Genomic DNA, 19,530 nt, shown 5'->3' on the forward strand with positions numbered 1-19,530 from the left:
CTGATTGGCTGCGCGGTGCGGCGTCCGGGCGCACATCCGAATAAGAGCTCCTGCTATTGGCCACGTCGCAGCCAATGGAGAGCGGCCTTGCGGCCCGACGGCGGCGGCTGCGTGTTTCCGGAAGACGTGGCGGCTCGGGCCCGGGCGGCGTCGCCGAGGCTCTTCTCCGGACTAGGCTTCGCAGCGTGGGCCCCGAGGCACCGCGGTCCTCGCCGCCGCCGCCATGATCTCCCTCACGGATACGCAGAGTAAGCGCTGCCGGGTCCCAGCGTTGGCCGGTGCTCCCGCCTCAGCCTCTGCTCCGCCCCGCAATGAATGGAGCGGGCGCGCGTGGGGCGGCGGCCCGCGGGAGGGATGGGGCCGCGACGGGAGGACCGCCGACCTGCCCCGACCCCAGTGGCCTCGCCGCCGCCCCCTTCGCCCCGGTGACACCCGCGCTCTGTCCCACGGAGCAGCCGTCGGACCAAGTTTCCGGGGTGGCGGGAATGGGACCGTCCGCCCGCGCCTAGGCGCCTGCAAGGCTGGGGTGGGCTGGGGGCGTAGAGAGCGGTGATCAGACGCCACTGTTAGCAACCCACCCAAAATTCCCTTGCAAGGACTTCGGTTTTCCGCTCGTTTCAGTTTCAACCAAGTTTACTAATGTTCAGGTCACTTTGTGCTCAGAGCATTGACTTCGATGGTTTAGATTTGTGGGTTAGGAGTCAAGATCACACAGTAGGTTAACGAGGCTGGCCTTGGCGCTCATTGTGTCAGTGCTAGCCTTCCCACTTGTAATCCTTCTGCCTCAGTCTCCAGAGTTCTGAGATTACAAGCATGAAAGACTCTGCCTGTCCTGCAGGGAAAGGATTCCTTTATTAGTGTTGTATAATGTACTTCGTGTCTTATTTTAGCATCCTTTTCTGCCTATCATCACTCTGATTAGCTTTTTATTTTTGCCTTTTTTTTTGTTTTTTTTTTTTTTTTTTTTTTTTTGGTAGCCCCAGAGATTAGAGCATCTCAGCCAAGTGTTTCTGCAGACTAGCTGAGCAGCGTTATCCCTGTCTCCATCGTTTTCTCTGTGATTTCTGTTTGTCTGCCTTTTCTTATCAATCTTAATTATTTTCCTATTTACGAATTCTACCCAAGCTGTTTACTTTTTAAAGATATTTTATAGGGATGACATCTTTTGCCTCACTTTTGCACATTACCGTGAACTTTGTTTCTTCAAACTGTAGTCAAGCTTTTCAAGATTCTGACATCCCACTGAAGTGAAACAAAAACCTTCCTTGAAGTTATTCTCAATTGGAGTTTGAAGATTTAAATTCAAGTCGTGGCACGCTGGATTGTCATAGATCCTTTATGATTCCCTCCACACCCTGGCAGCCCACTCTGTCTTACTGTGGACTGTACAGCTACCTTCTCTAGCCCAGGGTGTTGTCTATTGGTTCTAGTCAGAAATAAAAGTGTCCCTTTTTTTCCCTGCTGTCAGTAAGTCTTGTGAACCTGTTTCAGTTTACTGCAACATGTAGTGATATAGATAAGAGTGATCTTAATTACTTGCTTGAATGTGTTTCTTAACATGCATGCAGGGGACCAGAGCCGTAGGATCCTCCTGGAGCCACAGTTACAGTTTTTAGCTGCCTGATGTGGGTGCTTGGACCCTCCAGAAGAGCAGATTTTATTACTTACATGTTTAATTCTTACACGAGCATGGGGAGGCATGGACCGTTTATGAATTGGGACATGTAAGACATTGAGTTATACACAAAGGGAGAAAAAGCCATGGTCCTGGGATTTCTGGTGCAGAAGCCTTTGTTCTTGTCACTGTAGTACTAGCTTCTGAGGAGACTTGATGTCAACATTCACATCTTGGGATGGTACAAGTCTGTGGTGGATAAATTACCCTGTGTACAGGGCAGAGAATGTCGCTCTCCAACAAAACTAACATAGTGAGGAACTGAATTCTGGGCAGAAAAAGCTGTTTTCCCCTTGTTTTACCATATTTCTTGGGATGGTGAAATTCTGTGATGTTCACTTGTTGATTTCTGAGGTAAGATGGTGAGTTAAAGCCAGTGGTTAGGGAACCAGAGCTTGTCAAATTCAGATTATATCTGTGTCTGTGTTGACTTCAAGGTTGAACCAGTAGCAGCCCAGAAAGGTGCCAGCGTGAGTCATGGCTTTCAGATGTGAGGAGGTTGATCAAGCTCTGAGCAGTCGGGTAGATGATAGTTCATGATGTGCTGAAGATTCTGTAGTATGCCCTCCCCCATACCAGCAAGACCAGCAAGCCCTAAAGAAAGGCCAAGCTTACTCCTCATGAAATGGAGGCAGCTTCCAGCTTACATCTGGATTGTCACATTAAGTAAAATGCTGCTGTGGTATATGTTTTACTTAGTTGAACTCTTCTGTTTCCTAAAGGGTGTGATGAGGAAGGTGGGGCTGCTCTCACTCAGTGAGGGTGACCCCATCACTAAATGTCAGCTGTGATTGACAGTGGGCTAAACTGATCTTTATAAAGTTTCTACAGTATGTCTTTTCTTTATGTTAACCAATATCTCAGATTGCTTTTATGAAGCTTTATTTTTTATGGGCAGAAAAAAAATAAAGATAGATTATGTTTTCCCAAGTATGATTCAGGCAGGAAGATTACTGCAGCATGTAGGCCTTTTGATTTCAGAGAACTTGCAGATGGATAAAGACAGGGACAACTGGTAAGGTGGAGGTGTGATAAGGATTTGACCTATTTCATTGGGGATTCCTAGCAGCATTGGACTGGTGCCAGTGTGGTAAAAGAGTCCACAGGCAGCTCCCCTTCTGACCTGTACTTCGTGAGTCATGGCTATAGTAGGATTGTAGAATGAGAAGACTGGGTCTGTAGTCTCCCTGCTGCCTGTGGTGTGGCTGCTTCCCACACTAATGCTTGGATACAGCAACCAGGAATGGGCTGCTCATGGGAAACTTGAGCCTTTGTTGCTACTGGGTACCTCAGAACGTTGTTAAAGGAATTGTGAGGCACTGTGGGCACTGCGCTGTAAAGAGCCTTATGGGATATCTTTTCCACTGCAACTAACTCTTTATTATATGTAAGTATAATAAACACTGTAGCTGTTTTCAGACACCCCAGAAGAGGGTATCAAATCTCATTACAGATGGTGGTGAGCCACCATGTGGTTGCTGGGATTTGAACTCAGGACCTTCGGAAGAGCAGTCAGTGCTCTTAACCACTGAGCCATTTCACCAGCCCAATCAGCTAACTCTTAAAAGGTCTGGTACCCACTGAGTTGTTCTAGACTAAGATTAAATTTAAATCACTTATATTCTGTGCATTCTAGTACCCTGGAGTTTAATAAGTATGTTTTTAAACTGTAGGCAAAAATATTTATAATGGTTAAAATAGACTAGATTAGACTAGATTCTTTTTTTTTTTTTAAGATTTATTTATTTATTATATGTAAGTACACTGTAGCCGTCTTCAGACACTCCAGAAGAGGGAGTCAGATCTTGTTACAGATGGCTATGAGCCACCATGTGGTTGCTAGGATTCGAACTCCGGACCTTCGGAAGAGCAGTCGGGTGCTCTTACCCACTGAGCCATCTCACCAGCCCCCAATAGACTAGATTCTTAACTTTGATTTGGGGCAGCTTAAATCTCCTCTCTATAACTTATCCTCCAACCCTAAAGTGATGTGATTCTGACTACAGTCCAGTGAAACTAGGAGGATTGTATAGTGCATATTCTCTGGGAAGTACTTCATAGTGCCTGATTCCTGATAAGTTCTCAATGCATAGGAACTATTTCCATATTGTTTTCTTCCTTTATTTTCAAACTTGAGGAATGCATTTACTTTGTGTGTGTGCATGTGCACACATGCACTTTGTGGCCAGATTGACATTGGGTGTCTTGTTCAATCATTCTCCAACATTCATACATACATGCATGCATACATACATAGGACAGAGTCTCCACTGAACCTGGAGCTCACTGATTTGGCTAGACTGTCTGGCCAGTGAGCTTCAAAATGCCCATCTCTGCCTCACCAACCTGGGGAATACAGGCATGACCCACCAAGTCTGGCTTTTTATGTAGATGCTGGGGGGTCTGAATTCAGGTCCTCATGTTTGCACAGCAAGCACAGTTCCAGCTTGATTTCCATCTTCATAAATGAACATCTTGGATGTTGCATCATTCTGATAATTTGTGAACTAGAAGGTAGTCACAGTCAAATGACTGGGCTGTTAGGATTTGCTCAGGATTTGCTCCTAAGTACTAGTTACTTAAGAGACTTTCACTTCCTCCTTCTTCTATATTTTTCTCTAGGAAATTAAAGTCTGACACCTAAATAATTGTTTTAGGAAATTTTCCTGAGACAAGAAAGTATTCCTTTGGTATTTGCATCTCAAATACATTTAAATTAGAATGGTGGTAGACAGGCTTGTAAATTCTTTCAGACTAATTTTAGAATCAAAATGGAAAATAGTATCAAAAAATGTAGAGCCCAGCAGTGGTGGCACATGCCTTTAAACCCAGTATTTGGGAGGCAGAGGCAGAGGCAGGTGGATTTCTGAGTTCGAGGCCAACCTGGTCTACAGAGTGAGTTCCAGGACAGCCAGGGCTACACAGAAAAACCCTGTCTCAAAAAACAAAAAAAAATTAGGACATGGAGGTAAAGGTAATAAAGTTTCAGCTCATCAGACCCTTTGATTTTTGTTGCCCCACCCCCAGGTTGAGAGGGTGTGTTGTAACTGGCCTGGATTTTAGCTCTCTAGAGCTGACAGGAAAATAATAACAGGTCAGAAAATAACAATTCTTTAAAAAACAAATTGCAAACTATCCTCTAACAGCTAAAGCAGTGTGTCCAAGAGGTGGCTGGCAGACTTGCCGTTGAATATGTCTGGCCTGTACAAAAGGTAAGGCCTGGGGAATCCAAGGCCAATGCAGCATTCTTACGCAGAATAGGCTCCATTAAACGGTGCCCACCACTGTATTCAGTACTACAGCAGCCCTTGGTCTCTCGGAGTGAGCTGACAAGTGTTAGTTTCTAGGTAAAGAAGTAAAAATGTAGGCTAAGTTAAGATTTCAGTTTTAAACATGACATTGGTAGTGTAAAATTTGTAGGTAATCGATAGTTAAAGCCTATGCATGTTTGTCTAAGGCCAGAGCGGGGTTTTTGGAGGTAAAAATTGTCTTTTCCTGTCTACTGCCTAAGAGCTGGGGATTAAGTTCCTGACTTACATTGGATATAGAACTAGTGGTGCTGCCTTGATGCTGAAGGAGCCTGGCCTGCTGAGCTGGGGACCTGGGGCATTATGTGCTGGGTTTATGGGGGCATCAAGGACCTGATTCTTCTTTTGTCTTTAATCATGTGGTTTATGTTGCAGAAATTGGCATGGGCTTAACAGGATTTGGAGTGTTTTTCCTGTTCTTTGGAATGATTCTCTTTTTTGACAAAGCACTACTGGCTATTGGAAATGTAAGTCTTTGAATATGTGTCTTTTAAATTTTCATCAGGCAGTTTTATCTACTAGTAATATGTTGCTTTTTAATACTAGGAAATGACTGTCAGGGTTACTGTTGGCAGCAGCAGTGAAACCCTTAACCCTGTGTGACTAGCAGATAAGCTTAAAGCTCCTACTAGGGTTACAACCCTAATAAGTGTTTGTGGTGGGATTTACAGTGGATTGAGTGAGTAGGAGACCGAGGCAGCTGGCCTAGCCAGGATGGTAGCTTAGGCCTGTTTGCTCAACATATAAAAAACTGAGATAGGATCACCACAAATTTAAAGCTAGCCTGGACTACAGAAAAGGGTGCTGTCTCAAAAAGTAAAGGAAATATGTCTTGCTAGTTCTTTGCCTTAGTAAACTTATGAAAATATTTTTAATGAGAATGTCTAAGACTGTACACGTGATTAAACTGTGTAAACAGATTTTCAGTAACCTAAAAGTTTTTAAAAAGTACATCTTTTTTGCCCTGAGATGGCTCAGTGAGTAAAGGGGCTTGCCATCAACCAAGCCCTGGAACCTACTTGATAAGAAGAACCTCTCTACCTTAGCTGTAACCTGCATGCACGTGCCCCAGACAGGAAGGAAGTGAGCAAAGCAACTCATTGTTTTTCTTGAGTACTTGGCTGAGGTGTTAGCTGACCTCCTTAGAAGCAACATGCCTTGTTTCCTTGCTTATGTACTGCCTGTCTATGTTGGAGGTCATGCAGGAGCTCCAGAAGTAAGCGGATCCCCCTTGGGAGAAGGTGGAGAAGTTGGTCCAAGATGTTAGGTGTCTTTGAAGTCTGTGTCCTATTTTAATTAAAGAGAGAAAGGGTAACAAAGTTGATGTTTTAAGCCAGTGGTATCAACAGCACTGCTGAGCGAGAATGTGACACTTAGCTAGTGGGCTTGCTGTGAATTGGTAAGGAATAACTTTTCTTGAGGAAAGCTAATGGGGGAAGTATTTCACACACAGTGAAGGAGAAACAAACTCAGGGATAATCTCTTATCCACACACACAACACTTCTGCTGCTGGGCTCTCCTGAGCCTCACACTGACCTAATGCTGTCAGCATAGCCATCCCCCAAGTCTCCCATTCATAGAGACCTCCACAGAGACAATTGCAGAGTCAGGGAATACATTTGAGCTTCACAGTTTAGGGCAGGCTGGCCATCCAGGCCTTGCCAGCTGTCTGCTTGAATAGCCCATTCTTTCCTATCCAGTCAAGTTGGAACCTAATGTAGATGTGGATCTCTCTATCCCATCGCATCTTCTTTCTTCATGGAGTGGAGAAAGACAAAGAATGAGGCCATTGAGGGCAGCTGGGCCTGCCAGCATGCTCACCCCAGTCCCTGTTCCTGCTGCTGGGCATGAGTGCGGGGACTCCTGAGGACTCTGGCATCTGTCACATCAAAAGCCAAGCAAACTCCTCACTACTGAGCTGTCTCCTGACTGCAGTATCTAACCCTTCTCTGTGTTGCATTCTTTCTCTTCTAGGTTCTGTTTGTGGCTGGGTTGGCTTTTGTAATTGGTCTAGAAAGAACATTCAGATTCTTCTTCCAGAAGCACAAAGTGAAAGCCACTGGATTTTTCCTGGGTGGTGTGTTCGTGGTCCTTATTGGTTGGCCTTTGATAGGCATGATCTTCGAAATTTATGGATTCTTTCTCTTGTTCAGGTGAGGCCCTTCTTTTCTTTCTTTTCTTTCATGCACTAGAGTCTGAGATAACTATTGCAGAAACCCAGATAGTTGGGCTAGTGTGGGAGACTCTTTTCCTGAATGACCACTGCTTATATTGAGTTTTTATTATAAGTTTAGGTCAGTCAACTAAAAAACTGTTTCCTAAATGTAAATGACTGCCTGAGTGAGATAATAAAGTATTTATTAAATATCCTCCATGCTAAAAAATTCATTTTATTGCCATTTGTGAGATGTGTACAGCGTTTGGTATTTCTAACAGGATGGATAGGTACATGGATCTGTCACTTTGTTATATAATGTTGCTTCATAGTGGCTGCTACTTGGTGGCAGTGTGCTCAGTGCATGCATGTGGTAAGGAATTCAATACTGAGCACTCTGGAAATGCTGTCACTTAGCCAGAAAACAGTGTGTGTGTGAGAAGACAAACAGTGCTCATCAGTCAACTAAAACATAAAAATGAGTTAAGTACCAAACCTGTCTTAGGAAACAACCATTTCTAATATGAAAAACAAACTGTAAAGCCCCCAGAAATGCAGTGCTAATGTCATGTCTCCATAGAAGGACAAGAATATTCTAAGAACATGGTAAGGGAGGAGCTTACCCAGGCACAAGGAGGAATGTTCAGATAAGCTGAGTCTTAAGGATCGGGTCAGAGCTCTTCGTGTAAGTCGGCACAGAGAGGCTGGTGACTGACGGGGCTTAGACAGGGTTGTGAAAGCTGCTGTTTGTTCTGTAAAAAGGAGAGCAGTTCCCTATGGCAGTGTGGGCCACAAGCCAGAAGAGGCTGCGGACTTCTCTGAGGTGCTAAAGAGCAGTGTCTGCAGCAGAGAGGCAGGGAGGGACACAAAAGATTCTTAAGCCAGAAACAATCAAGCCAGGAAGGCATTTCTGGGCGAATACTCATCAGGCTGACATGCACATCAGGATTCAATGAGATCACTCTGTGGCTAAATGTGCTCGCCACTGAGCCTGAGGACAGACCTGAGTTGAATCCCCAGGGCCTACATGGTGGAATTAGAGAGCTGGTTCCCATAAGCTATTCCCTGACCTCTACACGTCAGAGCATGTGCTACGTGCTCACATATACGCGTTAATAGAAAACAAATTAGGGTGCATTTAGGAAAGGTGCAATTGGAAATAGAAAAAAAAAAACATTTAAAAGGCTCAGACTTGGTACACAGTATAAAGTTAGGAGATTGAACGCTGCTCACCATTTGAAGTGGAAAAACAATAGACAACAGAGATGGCAGTGAAGGTCAAAAGACCAGAGTTGACCCTTGATTCCGGTATAGAAGGAGATGCTGTCATTTGTTGGTAAATTGCATTAATACATTGGCTTCGTGGTTTAAAGAACCTTCTGGTAAAACCCTTGTGCTTCTGTTGGGGTTTTGTTTGTTCTGAGGGAGTCTTGGCTTGAGATCTAGATTCAGGGGTCTTTGTGGTTCTTTCTTCGAATACATATAACCCTCAGTAGCAGCATGTGAAGCCACCTGTTGTGTTTTTAAAGACACCTTCAACTATCCACTTGAACTTGGTGCTGCTAAGAAAGCAACCTGCATGTCTGAAGCATGTGCCTAGGTGGACCATAGGAGCTGCTCCTTTGTGGGGACATCAGTCACTTCCTGTGGCTCAGCTTATTGCCTTTTCTTCCCTGTGGTGCTTTCATCCCTCTGAACTGTGTTTTAAGACCCAGATGCAGTTTATTTCTTGAGCATTCTCAAATTCTATATCCTACCTGGGTTCACTGATCTACAGTTAAACTACTTGTCACTTGAGTGGGCATGTATCCACCCCAGAAACTGACGTGATGTGAACCTCCCCACTGGTAGGTGTGCTGTCAGTGTTGTGCTCATGGTTTTACACAGCCCATTTCTTGTGTTTACCCCTCCTCCCTACCACTGTTGCCAGCAGTAGAACAGAAAGCCTGTGGTCGGATCACAGCATGTCTAGGTACCATTATATTCTGGGCACCATTTTACCATCAATCAAGTTATTTATAGCACTTGTAACTAGTGATTCAAGTATTCCCCTTACTTGGCTTGTGGTTCCTCCTGGTAGAGAGCACTGAGCTCTAATTACCTTGTTTTCTTCCTCCCAGGGGCTTCTTTCCAGTGGTTGTTGGCTTTATCAGAAGAGTGCCTGTCCTTGGATCCCTCCTAAATCTACCTGGAATCAGATCAGTAAGTAGTCTCATGTTTAGCAAAGCGTTTTTAAGAACCACCCAGATGGATGGATTATGCCTTTTCACTGGGAGTTTGAATCATTGATGTGATTGCATAAGTATGGTATAAATGATTGTGTCACATGGATCCTGGTTACCATGAAAAACAGAGACTAATCATTCTTAGACCTATGAAACCTGACATTTTGTTTGAACATGCCATTTTTAGTATCGTTACCTATTTTGATGTTACTCCGATTGATAATGCTAAGCTACTTTTATGAATTGACAGGTAAAAGCCTTTCTGTACTCAGAGTCTACTCTGGACGCTTGATACTAACCTGCCCTGGGGGCTGCCATCTCTTGTGGGGTCTCAGGCTTCTCAGGACTTATCTGCCTTCCTTGTACACACCTCTATCGTAACATTTACCTGTTTTCATTATCGAGAAGGGAGCTCCAGACCTGTGACCATAGTCGTCTGGGGCAGAGGTAAATAGCTGTTAGCTATTCTTCTCAAGGACCCAGTATAACACCTGCCACTCAAGATAAAAACACCAGACATTTTCCCCAAGTGAATGAAGGAAGCATGCTTGTGTCTGGTGTCAGACCCAGTCAATCTCAGGGCAACTCCAGATGACTTCATCTTAGCTGTTTTTCTTAATCTGAAAGCCAAATGAGAACGTGACCTCTGGAGACAGTGCTGGAGATGGAGGCCAGCTGAGAGGAGGCAGTGCTTCGGGCTCAGAGCAGCCCATGTTAGAAGTCACCTGCCCAAGAATCTTTCATAGGTCCATGCTTGTGAAGAACAACTGAGCTAAAGCCCAAAAGGCTTTGGAAAGGCTCATTGAGTCTGTCTAGGAATTGCAGAGAGAAACAAGAACTTCTAGAAGGAGGAACACTCCTGTAAGCCAAATCCTGTGCCACATCAGGTCAATCTTAGAGGCACAATCTTAGAGGCCCTCCTGGCACAGCCTGGGTATTTGCAGTTACCTGTGAAGAACAAATACAATGCTTTTTTTTTTTTAGCCACTAAAATTTATTTTAAAGTTCTAGTGACTCCACATACACTGTGACAGCCACCTCGTTATGATCATTTCAAGGGTTAGTATGTCAGCTTGGGGTGGGGTGTACTGAGGCTCCGTTGTCCTTATTAACAGACTCAATGTAGATACTGCTTATAGAGAGAATGACTTGGGCCTGTAGTTGCACTAGCTTACAAATTCTGTTGTGATTGTGTAAGTGGGCAGCCTGTGCAGGAGGGATTGCAGTCATTGCCTAAGTAGCAGTGTGAAGCGTCAGGGCAGAGGCACTGCTGGCTAGAGCACACGGTGCTCCATGGTGCAGCACTGGCACTGATCATACACACTCCCCTCTGGAGGCTGAGGAGAGACAGGCTTTCTGACTGAGTGTTTGTTGACGCTCTCATTTGAAAATTACAGCTACTTTTTGGCAGCACTGAGTGTTTCAGTCTTTGCCCACTTGAGGATGATGTCCTGAATGCTCAGTTAACATATTTTTAGTTAATAGCTGTTGTTGATTACTGAACTTAATTGAGTTAAATCTGTTTGTCCAAAGACCACGTAGGCCCAGAAGAGATGCACAGGAATGGTCAGTGGAAATATCTTATTGGGTTCATTACTGCATGAGTGGCTGGCATTTCAGTCTTTTCTTTTTGTTGAGCTAACAGTGTTGGTGTCATTTTATTTATTATTTTACTCATTATGTTGCATTTTTCATGTTTCACCCTAAAATTCATGTGTATAACATGTCATGCAAAAGCGACTTTTAAAAAAATAATTTTATACACATCTGAGAAGATGGTGGTGGGCACCATCCAGTTAACGACTGTCAGTCATGCCTTGAATTCCTGCAAATGTTGTAAAACTGGATGTTTTAAACCAGCATCTAAAGGGTTTAGTCAGTGCTATACAGTGCTTGAGTTCCCTCTGACTCTGTTTTTCTTCTCCTTACAGTTCGTAGACAAAGTTGGAGAAAGCAACAATATGGTATAACAACAAGGGAACTGAAGAACTTAAATACTGTATTATTTATAAAGCCCTTTTGAAGAATATTCAGCACAAAATTAAATTTCACGAACTAGCGTATAAAGTTCCTTACAGAAGTTTAAAATGTACGCCCTCCAAAGTCCCAACAGCTGTGGCAGAAGCAGCGGCAGGCTTGTGAGGCCTGAGGTCCGAAGATGGAGAGGATGAAGCCTATTCCGATGCTTAGTGACTTGAGAAGGCTGTTTCTTAGTCTTGCTGCAATATGTGAAACAGCCGTTTGTAGAGAACCATGGTGTCTGTTACTTTTTTTTTTTTTTTAGAAGATTCAGGAACACCAATAGGCATTTGATATTTTTATGATGTCCATTGTGGTAGCCCAGATATATCTAAGTATGCTGGGTTTCTAATAATGATGCCTGGATTGGATTATGTCATCTCCATATATTGGCCCAAGGAAGCCCGGTTCATGTGTGAATCACTCCCTTTTTTTTTCCCTTTTGCTTTTTTTGTTTTTGTAAACATGGATAAAATAAAACTTTTGTGGTCCTTTTGAATCTTAATATTTTTGGAGCCAGATAAAATTCTGAATTAGTCATTTTTGAAATACACAGAGGTCATTCTGAGCTGTTACAGCCTCAGTCATAGCTGACCAGGTTCTTTCTTGACTCTACAACAGTCAGGAAGTGCAGATCTCTCGAGTGTGGCCTGGGTATGTTCATACACTGCCACGCAGAAGCCGGGCAGAGAGCACTCTGACCACGGAGTAGCCTGTTAAAGAGTCTGTTGGAGTCAGTTTGGGATCCTACACCATACACACCACATGAGTTCTCCCGTGTCATGATGGAGTTTTTCTTGTTGGGTTCTTAATGAAATCTGGCCATAGTTTCCCACCTTGTTTTCATAACTTACAGTGACATTGAAGGTGTGCAACATGTTAAAGGCTTGTTCTGTGACTGAGAGAAGGGCTGATTATTTAATCTTGATTTTTCCTCTTATTTTCAGCTTTATTGCAATATCCAAAAATTAGCATGTACCATATCTGCTTCCCTCGCTGTTGTCCACATGAGTTAGGAAGGAAGGCGCCCCCGTTGACATGTAAAGTTTTTCGTTCTAACTAAACTGGCCATAGCTTCTTATAAACAAGATGCTGGGGAAACATGCCCTTCCGTCTTCTGTTGCTGGTTTGCCCACAGGAACAGTGATGCTTTCCTTCCTCGCCCGAGGTACTCGCTTTCCTGTTGGACATGGGAGCACTTCGTCAGACACAGTGCTATTTATCTTACCACTAATGATTGCACTATTTATTTTTAACAGTCTCGAGGCTTTTTAATGCATATAATCATAATTGAAATTGTATTTATTTACAAGCCACTTCTATAAGACATTACAACACTGTTTTTAGCTAAATCTCTCAGTGCCAGGAGAATCCCCAGCCTTGCCTGTCTACAGAAGGAAGGACTGGTTCGTAGTGGGATGGTTCGTTCTTGTGGGTTACTGTCGTGTTTGGTACTTGCATCTGACTTTATGGTGTAACCTGTGAAAACTCGATAAGTGGAGAATCCTACCTCAATAGCTCATGGGATAATAAAAGACCTGGCGTTGTGTCTGATGTTCCTCAAAAAGTCTCACCTTTCCTGAAGTGTCATGCTATGCTTTGAGAACTGACCTGTGTAAGGTGCCCTGTAGATTTATAATAGGCTTTGGCCTATATGATTGACAGTGGCGAGGTATCACTCCTGTTAGAATAAGAGGCTGCCATTCTACTCCTTTGTAGACATGACCCTATCAAAGTGTTTTTTACACTACAGCAAACATCCCCTTTCTGCAGTCTGATTTCAGAAAACACTGGACCTTAGAAGACATGAGAGGCTCCTAGTCCTTAGGAAGGTAGAGGGCTGAGGCAGCTTTCCGTTTAGGGTGAGACCAGTCTGCAGTGAACCTGAACTGCTTGGCCTCATTGCTTTTCTCAGAACCTTGAGGCTCTGCTTTTAAACAAAGAGCCCTCAGACTTCTAGAAGCTCTATTATGGGTTCCCTCAATCCTACCCCCTTCTAAAAGGAGCCTTCTGTCTTTAACAAAAAGCAAACAAATACTTTGATTATTCCCCCCAGATGGAGGACAAGGTCCAGTACTTAGCCTTAAGTGTTTCTGTCATGTTCACATGTATCTTCTGTAACAGAAACATACTTGCAGTGTTTCTTTTCCCTTATAATTCTCTGGAATTCAGCTGCTTTAGAAGTCTCATGGTCAAATTATATACTCTTAACAATGGCATATTGTAAATACACTTGTCTTACCTCAATAAAAGGGTACTTTTCTATTCAGTGGTGGTCAAGTTTATCTTTACTTTGAAGCTTTTAAACTTAAATAACACTAAAATAACATACATACCTAACATACCCTATTTTTAAAAATGGGCATTATATAATTTTGTCAAATGCCCTTGGACGTTTTTATATCCAGATTGCTTAAATAACGGTCATATAGCAACTATTCCCAAAAACACATTTGGAAACTATTTAAATTTATAAAAGAATTTTGAGTGGATTGAGAGATAGCTTGGGAGTTCTGAGCTCTTGGAGGTTCCTCAGCTCATAGTTGGTTCCTCAGCTCATAGTTGGTTCCTCAACTATGTTGAGGCTCATGACCTTCAGTGCCTGCAGGTTCAGGGGAACTGGGGTCCTCTTGGGTCCTCTAGCACCAAGCATGCATGTGCACACACATGCAGGCAAAACACTCATACACATAAATAATGAATATTCAGTGCCTTGAGCCATATGCTGTTTTTAAAAATGTCAAACTCTGCTGGGCATGTTGGTGCAGACAAGTTCCTGTGAGTTCTGGGGCAGCCAGGGCTAAGTAGGTGCTTTCAAAAGCAAAAAAAAAAAAAAAAAAAAAAATGGACTCAAAGATCTGCTAAGCATTTGGTTATTCAACGGACTTGGGTGCTTAAAGCCCATGACCACATGTCGGGCAGCAATCAGAAAACTCATAAGCCCTACCCGTAAGGAATTTTTTAACTAACACCTGCAAACATACTGAGTTGCCCTGAAACAGAAGGTGGTAAAAGAATATCCAGACATCTGAGCCTTTTGAGCCTTGTATTTTCTTCCCCCCAAGCTTTTAGGAGTGTTAAGCTTCCTTTCAAATATGTGTCATTCATGTCTTCTAGATCTTGGCCCCATAGAATGAGCAGAGGTTATGAAAGGGGCAAACTTGTAGACAACAGCCTAACCGTCCCCGTCTGCCCTGGGAAGGAATCAATGCTGGAGCTTCTGTCCCAACAGCCTAGGGGCCTGAGATCCAACCTGCTGAGGAGGGCATGGGTTCCTGGAGAGCTGCAGTTCTTCAGTCCATGTTGAAAGACCAGAGAGGCTGAGCTCCAAGAGCAGCAAAGGGCTGAGGCAGGGGCGTACACCCAGCTGCAGTCCACCTGGGTCACTTGGAAGGCTCTGTCTACAACTGTCTCCTTGGCCTATCCCAATGTTATTTATCCCTATCTTTGAAGGACAAAAAAAAAGTGTCAGCGTTAGTTCGGGAGCCACCCCCTCCAAGAAAGGAAAGGAAAGGAAAGGAAAGGAAAGGAAAGGAAAGGAAAGGAAAGGAAAGGAAAGGAAAGGAAAGGAAAGGAAAGGAAAGGAAAGGAAAGGAAAAAGGAAAGGAAAGGAAAGGAAAGAGGAAAAAGGAAAAAGGAAAAAGGGGAAAGGGGAAAGGGGAAAGGAAAGGAGAAAGGAAAGGAAAGGAAAGGGAAAAGAAAAGAAGGAAGGGTTAAGTAAGTTTTAAAAAGTGATTTCTTTTGCTTAATAAAAAGGTGTTTCTTGTGGGAAATTGTTTTCTGTTTTTGTTTCATGGAAACCTCAAGATTCAGAACTGTTATTACTCCTTGTGTTACAAGCTCACTGGATTTTTTTTTTTTAATCACTACAGGTAGTCAGAACTTTTTAGGGCTGCCATTAATTACAGAATTTTAAAAATGGGCAGTGAATTTTAAAATGAGTGATTAATTTCTAAGTTCAAAGGACTTGAAATATTTGGTTTTTTGAAAATGGAATTTATTACACTTGAATTCTTGTGACCAGGAAGAAGTTGTCATCTATTATGTTTCCATCATAAAATCTATTAAAAGCACACACAAAAAAAAATAAATAAATAAAAATAAAACAGTCACAGCCCTGTGCACCACTAACCTAGATTTACTGAATCCTGTATTAAAACTTGATTCCAGTCAATTGTCAGTAGGAACTGTTAGGTATCCCATCCCTTGGTCGGCTGAAGCCGGAAGACTGCCAAGAGTTCATGGCCAGCTTGAGCTAATGAACGAAATGTTAGCTTGACTGATGATTCATTGGTAATAGATGCTAGATAAATGATGAGTGGGTGGCTGGATGGATTGACAGACAGCGCGGACTGATAATCTAGCACATCTCCCATACCTTGTCCAGGGGCCAGATGTTCACTGGAGTAGGATGTAAAAGCCACTGGCTGGCTACAGCCCTTTCCTGTGACAGCTCTCAGTTGTGACGCTCTCAGTGCCACCAGTACATCTCCTGACACCTCCTTACCTGCTGAGCCAAGACAGCTGGGTCTTCTGGGTCCTTTCCACAGAACTTTATAATAGTTTTACACTGATTCGGTAGCAAATGATTAAGGTTCCTGCCTCATAAGGTGTATATCCACCCCTGGCATTTCATAGCTGCAAATAAATGTTGAAGGAATGCAAGTGGAGTCACCCGGCTCTCCTCTTGCTGTCCCCTCCACCCTCTAGTGTGTTGAAGTCAGTTTTGTGGGAACAGAGGTCTCTGTTAGCCACAATGTGAATGAGGTGAACCTGGTAGAAGTCTATGTCACACCCTACCTTTCCATAGGTGGCTTGTTACTGGAGAAAATATATGACCAAGGGCAGCCTTTCTTCCCTAGGAAAGCCAGATGCTAGATCAATGGAGGTCTCTCTTCACATCTACAAGATGGTGTGTATTGGGCCCCATTTTGGTCCTGGTTTGGGCCTTGAGGACAAACCCGAGCCTGTCTGTCACTTCCATATCAGGGTGACCCAGCAAGACCTGTTTGGCCCTGCCTCTGCCCCACCATTGCTGAGGTAGAGCTATGCCATTGGCCCTGTCAGTCACTCCATACTCTCCATCACCCTTCCCTTCCTCCTATGTCTTCTTGCCCCACCAAAAATCCCCCTCCCTGTGTTCCAAACTTATATAAGCGAGAGGCTAATGCCATAAAGTTGAGGTCCTGTATTTCTTTTAGGCTGTCGACATTCAGTTCCAGAGAGATCCCAGGGAGACTGGGACCCCTCTTCTCTCAGCAAGGAGCCAGCAGTGTGAATCATTGATTCTTGGGTCACCCTCTTTTCCATTGTGAAATAAAGGGGCCAGGACCTTATCTGTTCCCTTTCAACAATTTATCTAATTACAATCATTACATTGTAATTAGAGCTGATATTATTTAAAAAAAAAAAAAACTCTCCTAAGGGGAAAGTAATGAAGGAAATTTGCTCCCCAAGTGAATATATCCGAAAATATCAGCATGCTTCAATCTCTGGCATGTGAAACTGCTTATAATGATAGCAGTCACAGCCTTGAGCCTTGAGCCTTCTGTTGTGATCCTGTGACTGGAGTTTTAATGCAAAAGCCCAGCTGTGGCAACCACCACAGGCTGGGTTGGCAGTACCCAACTGAAAAGATGGTTGTGAAAAGAAGAGAAAGGAGGTGTTCTCCATGTGCATTAGGAAGGGTACTAAAGGGGCCCAGCGATCCCCAGCTAATCTTTGGGTAGGCAGGAGTTGTAAGTCTCAACGGAGGGAGTGCAGGAGATTTGCAGCCCTGACTACAGTGAGGCCAGGCCATGCTTCACTCAGTCTTAGTTCTGATTCTTCGGGATGCAGAGAAGTCACTAGCTGGCATACACCTGTAAATCCCAGAATGTGGGCAGTATCCAGGAAAACAGATTCTAAGTACCCTTCTCAAATACGTGACAATGAGGCAGCCTCGAGTTCTGACACAAGCCCCACCCTCTTCGTTGAGCAGCCAGCCAGTTCAAATATATACAACTTGAGAGGATATTACTTTAAATAGGGACAGGTGATTGATTATTCATCAAATGAAACCTAGGCATCCTAGAGCCAAATTTCAAAATCCAAGTTATCTTAGTGATGATGTCAAAATGGTCTCTCATGGATATACCTTAATGAAAGGCATAGGAGGCTATTTGATTGACAGCGTGCTTGTTCATACTGTCAACAGAAGAAAATTCAATACTTTGACCTATCATATTTTGAACCAAACACCTGGGCTCCCTCTCAGGGTTCAGAATCGCACCTGTCTCTAATGCCTTGTGATTTAACAGATTTAACCTGGAGGCGGTGCCCTCTGCCAGGCCTTTCAGAGCCGTGGCTGGAATGCTGCCTGTGGTGAGCCTGAGCCTGAGATATTGATCGCATGTCAGAGCCCTTCCAGTCATCTGTTCCACAAAATGGAAAATGGCAGTTTTGACGTAAAACACCTACTTATGGATTCACCAGATAACTAGCAGGGCATTTTTATTCTTCCTTAAGACCAAAAGTTTCTCTTGGTGAATCATTTTCCTGTTCCTCTTCCTAAAAATTTTATAATTTTTTAAAAAATAATCTTTACGTGTGTGTGTGTGTGAGAGAGAGAGAGAGAGAGAGAGAGAGAGAGAGAGAGAGAGAGTAGGTTCCACAGCATACATGTGATGTGGAGGGGCTCAAACTCCAGCCCTCAGGCTTGCACAGCAGGACTTTACCCATGAAGCCCAGCCCAATGTGCTTGGTTTTAATCGGTCTCCTAAAACAGTAGGAACATGCCACTTCATCAACAGCTCTGGCTGCTTTGCTGGTTCATTATAAGGAAAAGACTGCAAATCCCTAAATGTGAACTCCTATGAATCATATGAATGATTTTCCATTGTCATTCACTAGCTGTGATGGATAAACAACTGTCAACTTGATGAATCTAGATGATCCTTTGGGCATACCTATGTGGGAGGTTACCTTTTGTTATTCCTGTTTTGTTTTTTTTAGGGTGTTTTTAATTGAAATAGAATTATGTTACTTCCCCCTCCCTTTCCTTTCCAACCCTTCCAAGCTGCCTCAAAGTCTTCAACTCTCAAAGTTGATAGCCTCTTTTTTTTATATATATTTGTTATATACATATGTATGTATATGTAAACACACACACACACACATACACACCACTGAATCTATTTTTCTTGTTTTGTGTAAAGTTTCCAGGCTGACCACTCAGAATTAGACAACCAATGAAGAGGTTCATCCCTGGGAAAGACTACTTCTCCCAGCAGTCACTGGTTACCTGTAGTTGTCTAGAGGTGGGACCTTGAAAATTTTCCCCTTGCATGTTAACAGGTCCATGGGTATTGCTATTGTTCCAGTCTTGTATGTACAGCATTACTTGGAGAGACTGTTTCACAGCAGACTTTATGCTATTCTGGCCCTCTCAGTCTTTCTTATCCCTCTTCACGGATGTTCATTGGTCATAGATGCAGAAGCTGTGATGTAGATTTATCTATTGGGGCCAGGCTGGATGAGATAACTATCTTGATTAGGTTGAGTTGGGAAGCCCCATCTCCTGTGGGTGGCACCATTCCTTGTGCTCAGATCCTCGACTATGTGTAAAGGAGAAAGTGACCTGAGCAGAAGCATTTATTGCTCTCTGCTTCTCTGTGTGGCCAGCTGCTTCCAGCTCTGTGGATACAGTGCAACCAGCTGTTTCCAGCTCTGTGGATGCAGTGCAACCAGCTGCTTCCAGCTCTGTGGATACAGTGTAACCAGCTGCTTCCAGCTCTGTGGATACAGTGTAACCAGCTGCTTCCAGCTTCTGCTACCTTGACATCCCCACCATGATGTACTTCAGGTTTGAACTGTGAACCAAAATAAACACTTTCTCTTTTTAATTGTTTTCTTGGGGTATCCCAACAGCAGGAAAAGTAACTATGACCCTAGCCAAACTTCAGTTGTCCTATCCTTACACAATGATCAAACCAGAACATCTAGCATTTGAATTTCAATCTGATTTCCAAGAATTGCCGAATAACATTTATCCTTTAAAGTCAACCTCCAAATTCATACATACATGCAGGCAAAACACAGATACATACATATACATACTGTAAACATACATACTATATACATACATTCATACATGCATACATACAGAC

The 19,530-nt window shown here is 43.4% G+C and overlaps 1 protein-coding gene across 3 annotated transcripts; it reads left to right on the top strand.

The window, feature by feature from the left end:
* Window positions 1–99: 99 nt before the first annotated feature.
* Window positions 100–19,076, top strand: Golt1b (golgi transport 1B). Of its 3 annotated transcripts, none has more exons than XR_003843289.1 (6): window positions 124–248; window positions 5,359–5,450; window positions 6,959–7,137; window positions 9,260–9,341; window positions 18,580–18,681; window positions 19,046–19,076. XR_003843289.1 is itself a non-coding variant. In XM_029535536.1 (6 exons), the coding sequence occupies exons 1-5, from the start codon at window positions 224–226 to the stop codon at window positions 10,904–10,906; spliced, it is 387 nt and encodes a 128-aa protein (XP_029391396.1). In that variant the 5' UTR covers window positions 124–223; the 3' UTR covers window positions 10,907–10,930; window positions 11,296–13,652. The 3 variants fall into 3 exon arrangements, 2 of the variants coding, with proteins under 2 accessions (XP_021047085.1, XP_029391396.1); XM_029535536.1 differs by lacking the exons at window positions 18,580–18,681; window positions 19,046–19,076 and adding exons at window positions 10,898–10,930; window positions 11,296–13,652; XM_021191426.2 differs by lacking the exons at window positions 18,580–18,681; window positions 19,046–19,076 and adding an exon at window positions 11,296–13,652 and having other exon boundaries at window positions 100–248.
* Window positions 19,077–19,530: the final 454 nt, after the last annotated feature.

Source organism: Mus pahari, chromosome 2 (genome assembly GCF_900095145.1).
Source record: "Mus pahari chromosome 2, PAHARI_EIJ_v1.1, whole genome shotgun sequence".
Taxonomy (NCBI): Eukaryota; Metazoa; Chordata; class Mammalia; order Rodentia; family Muridae; genus Mus; species Mus pahari.

Excerpts from the sequence above, each read along its gene's own strand:
- Golt1b (XM_021191426.2), top strand. The coding sequence starts at position 224 with ATGATCTCCCTCACGGATACGCAGA. Across the intron at positions 249-5,358 it reads CTCCCTCACGGATACGCAGA|AAATTGGCATGGGCTTAACA; the intron begins GTAAGCGCTGCC and ends TTTATGTTGCAG. Across the intron at positions 9,342-11,295 it reads ATCTACCTGGAATCAGATCA|TTCGTAGACAAAGTTGGAGA; the intron begins GTAAGTAGTCTC and ends TTCTCCTTACAG.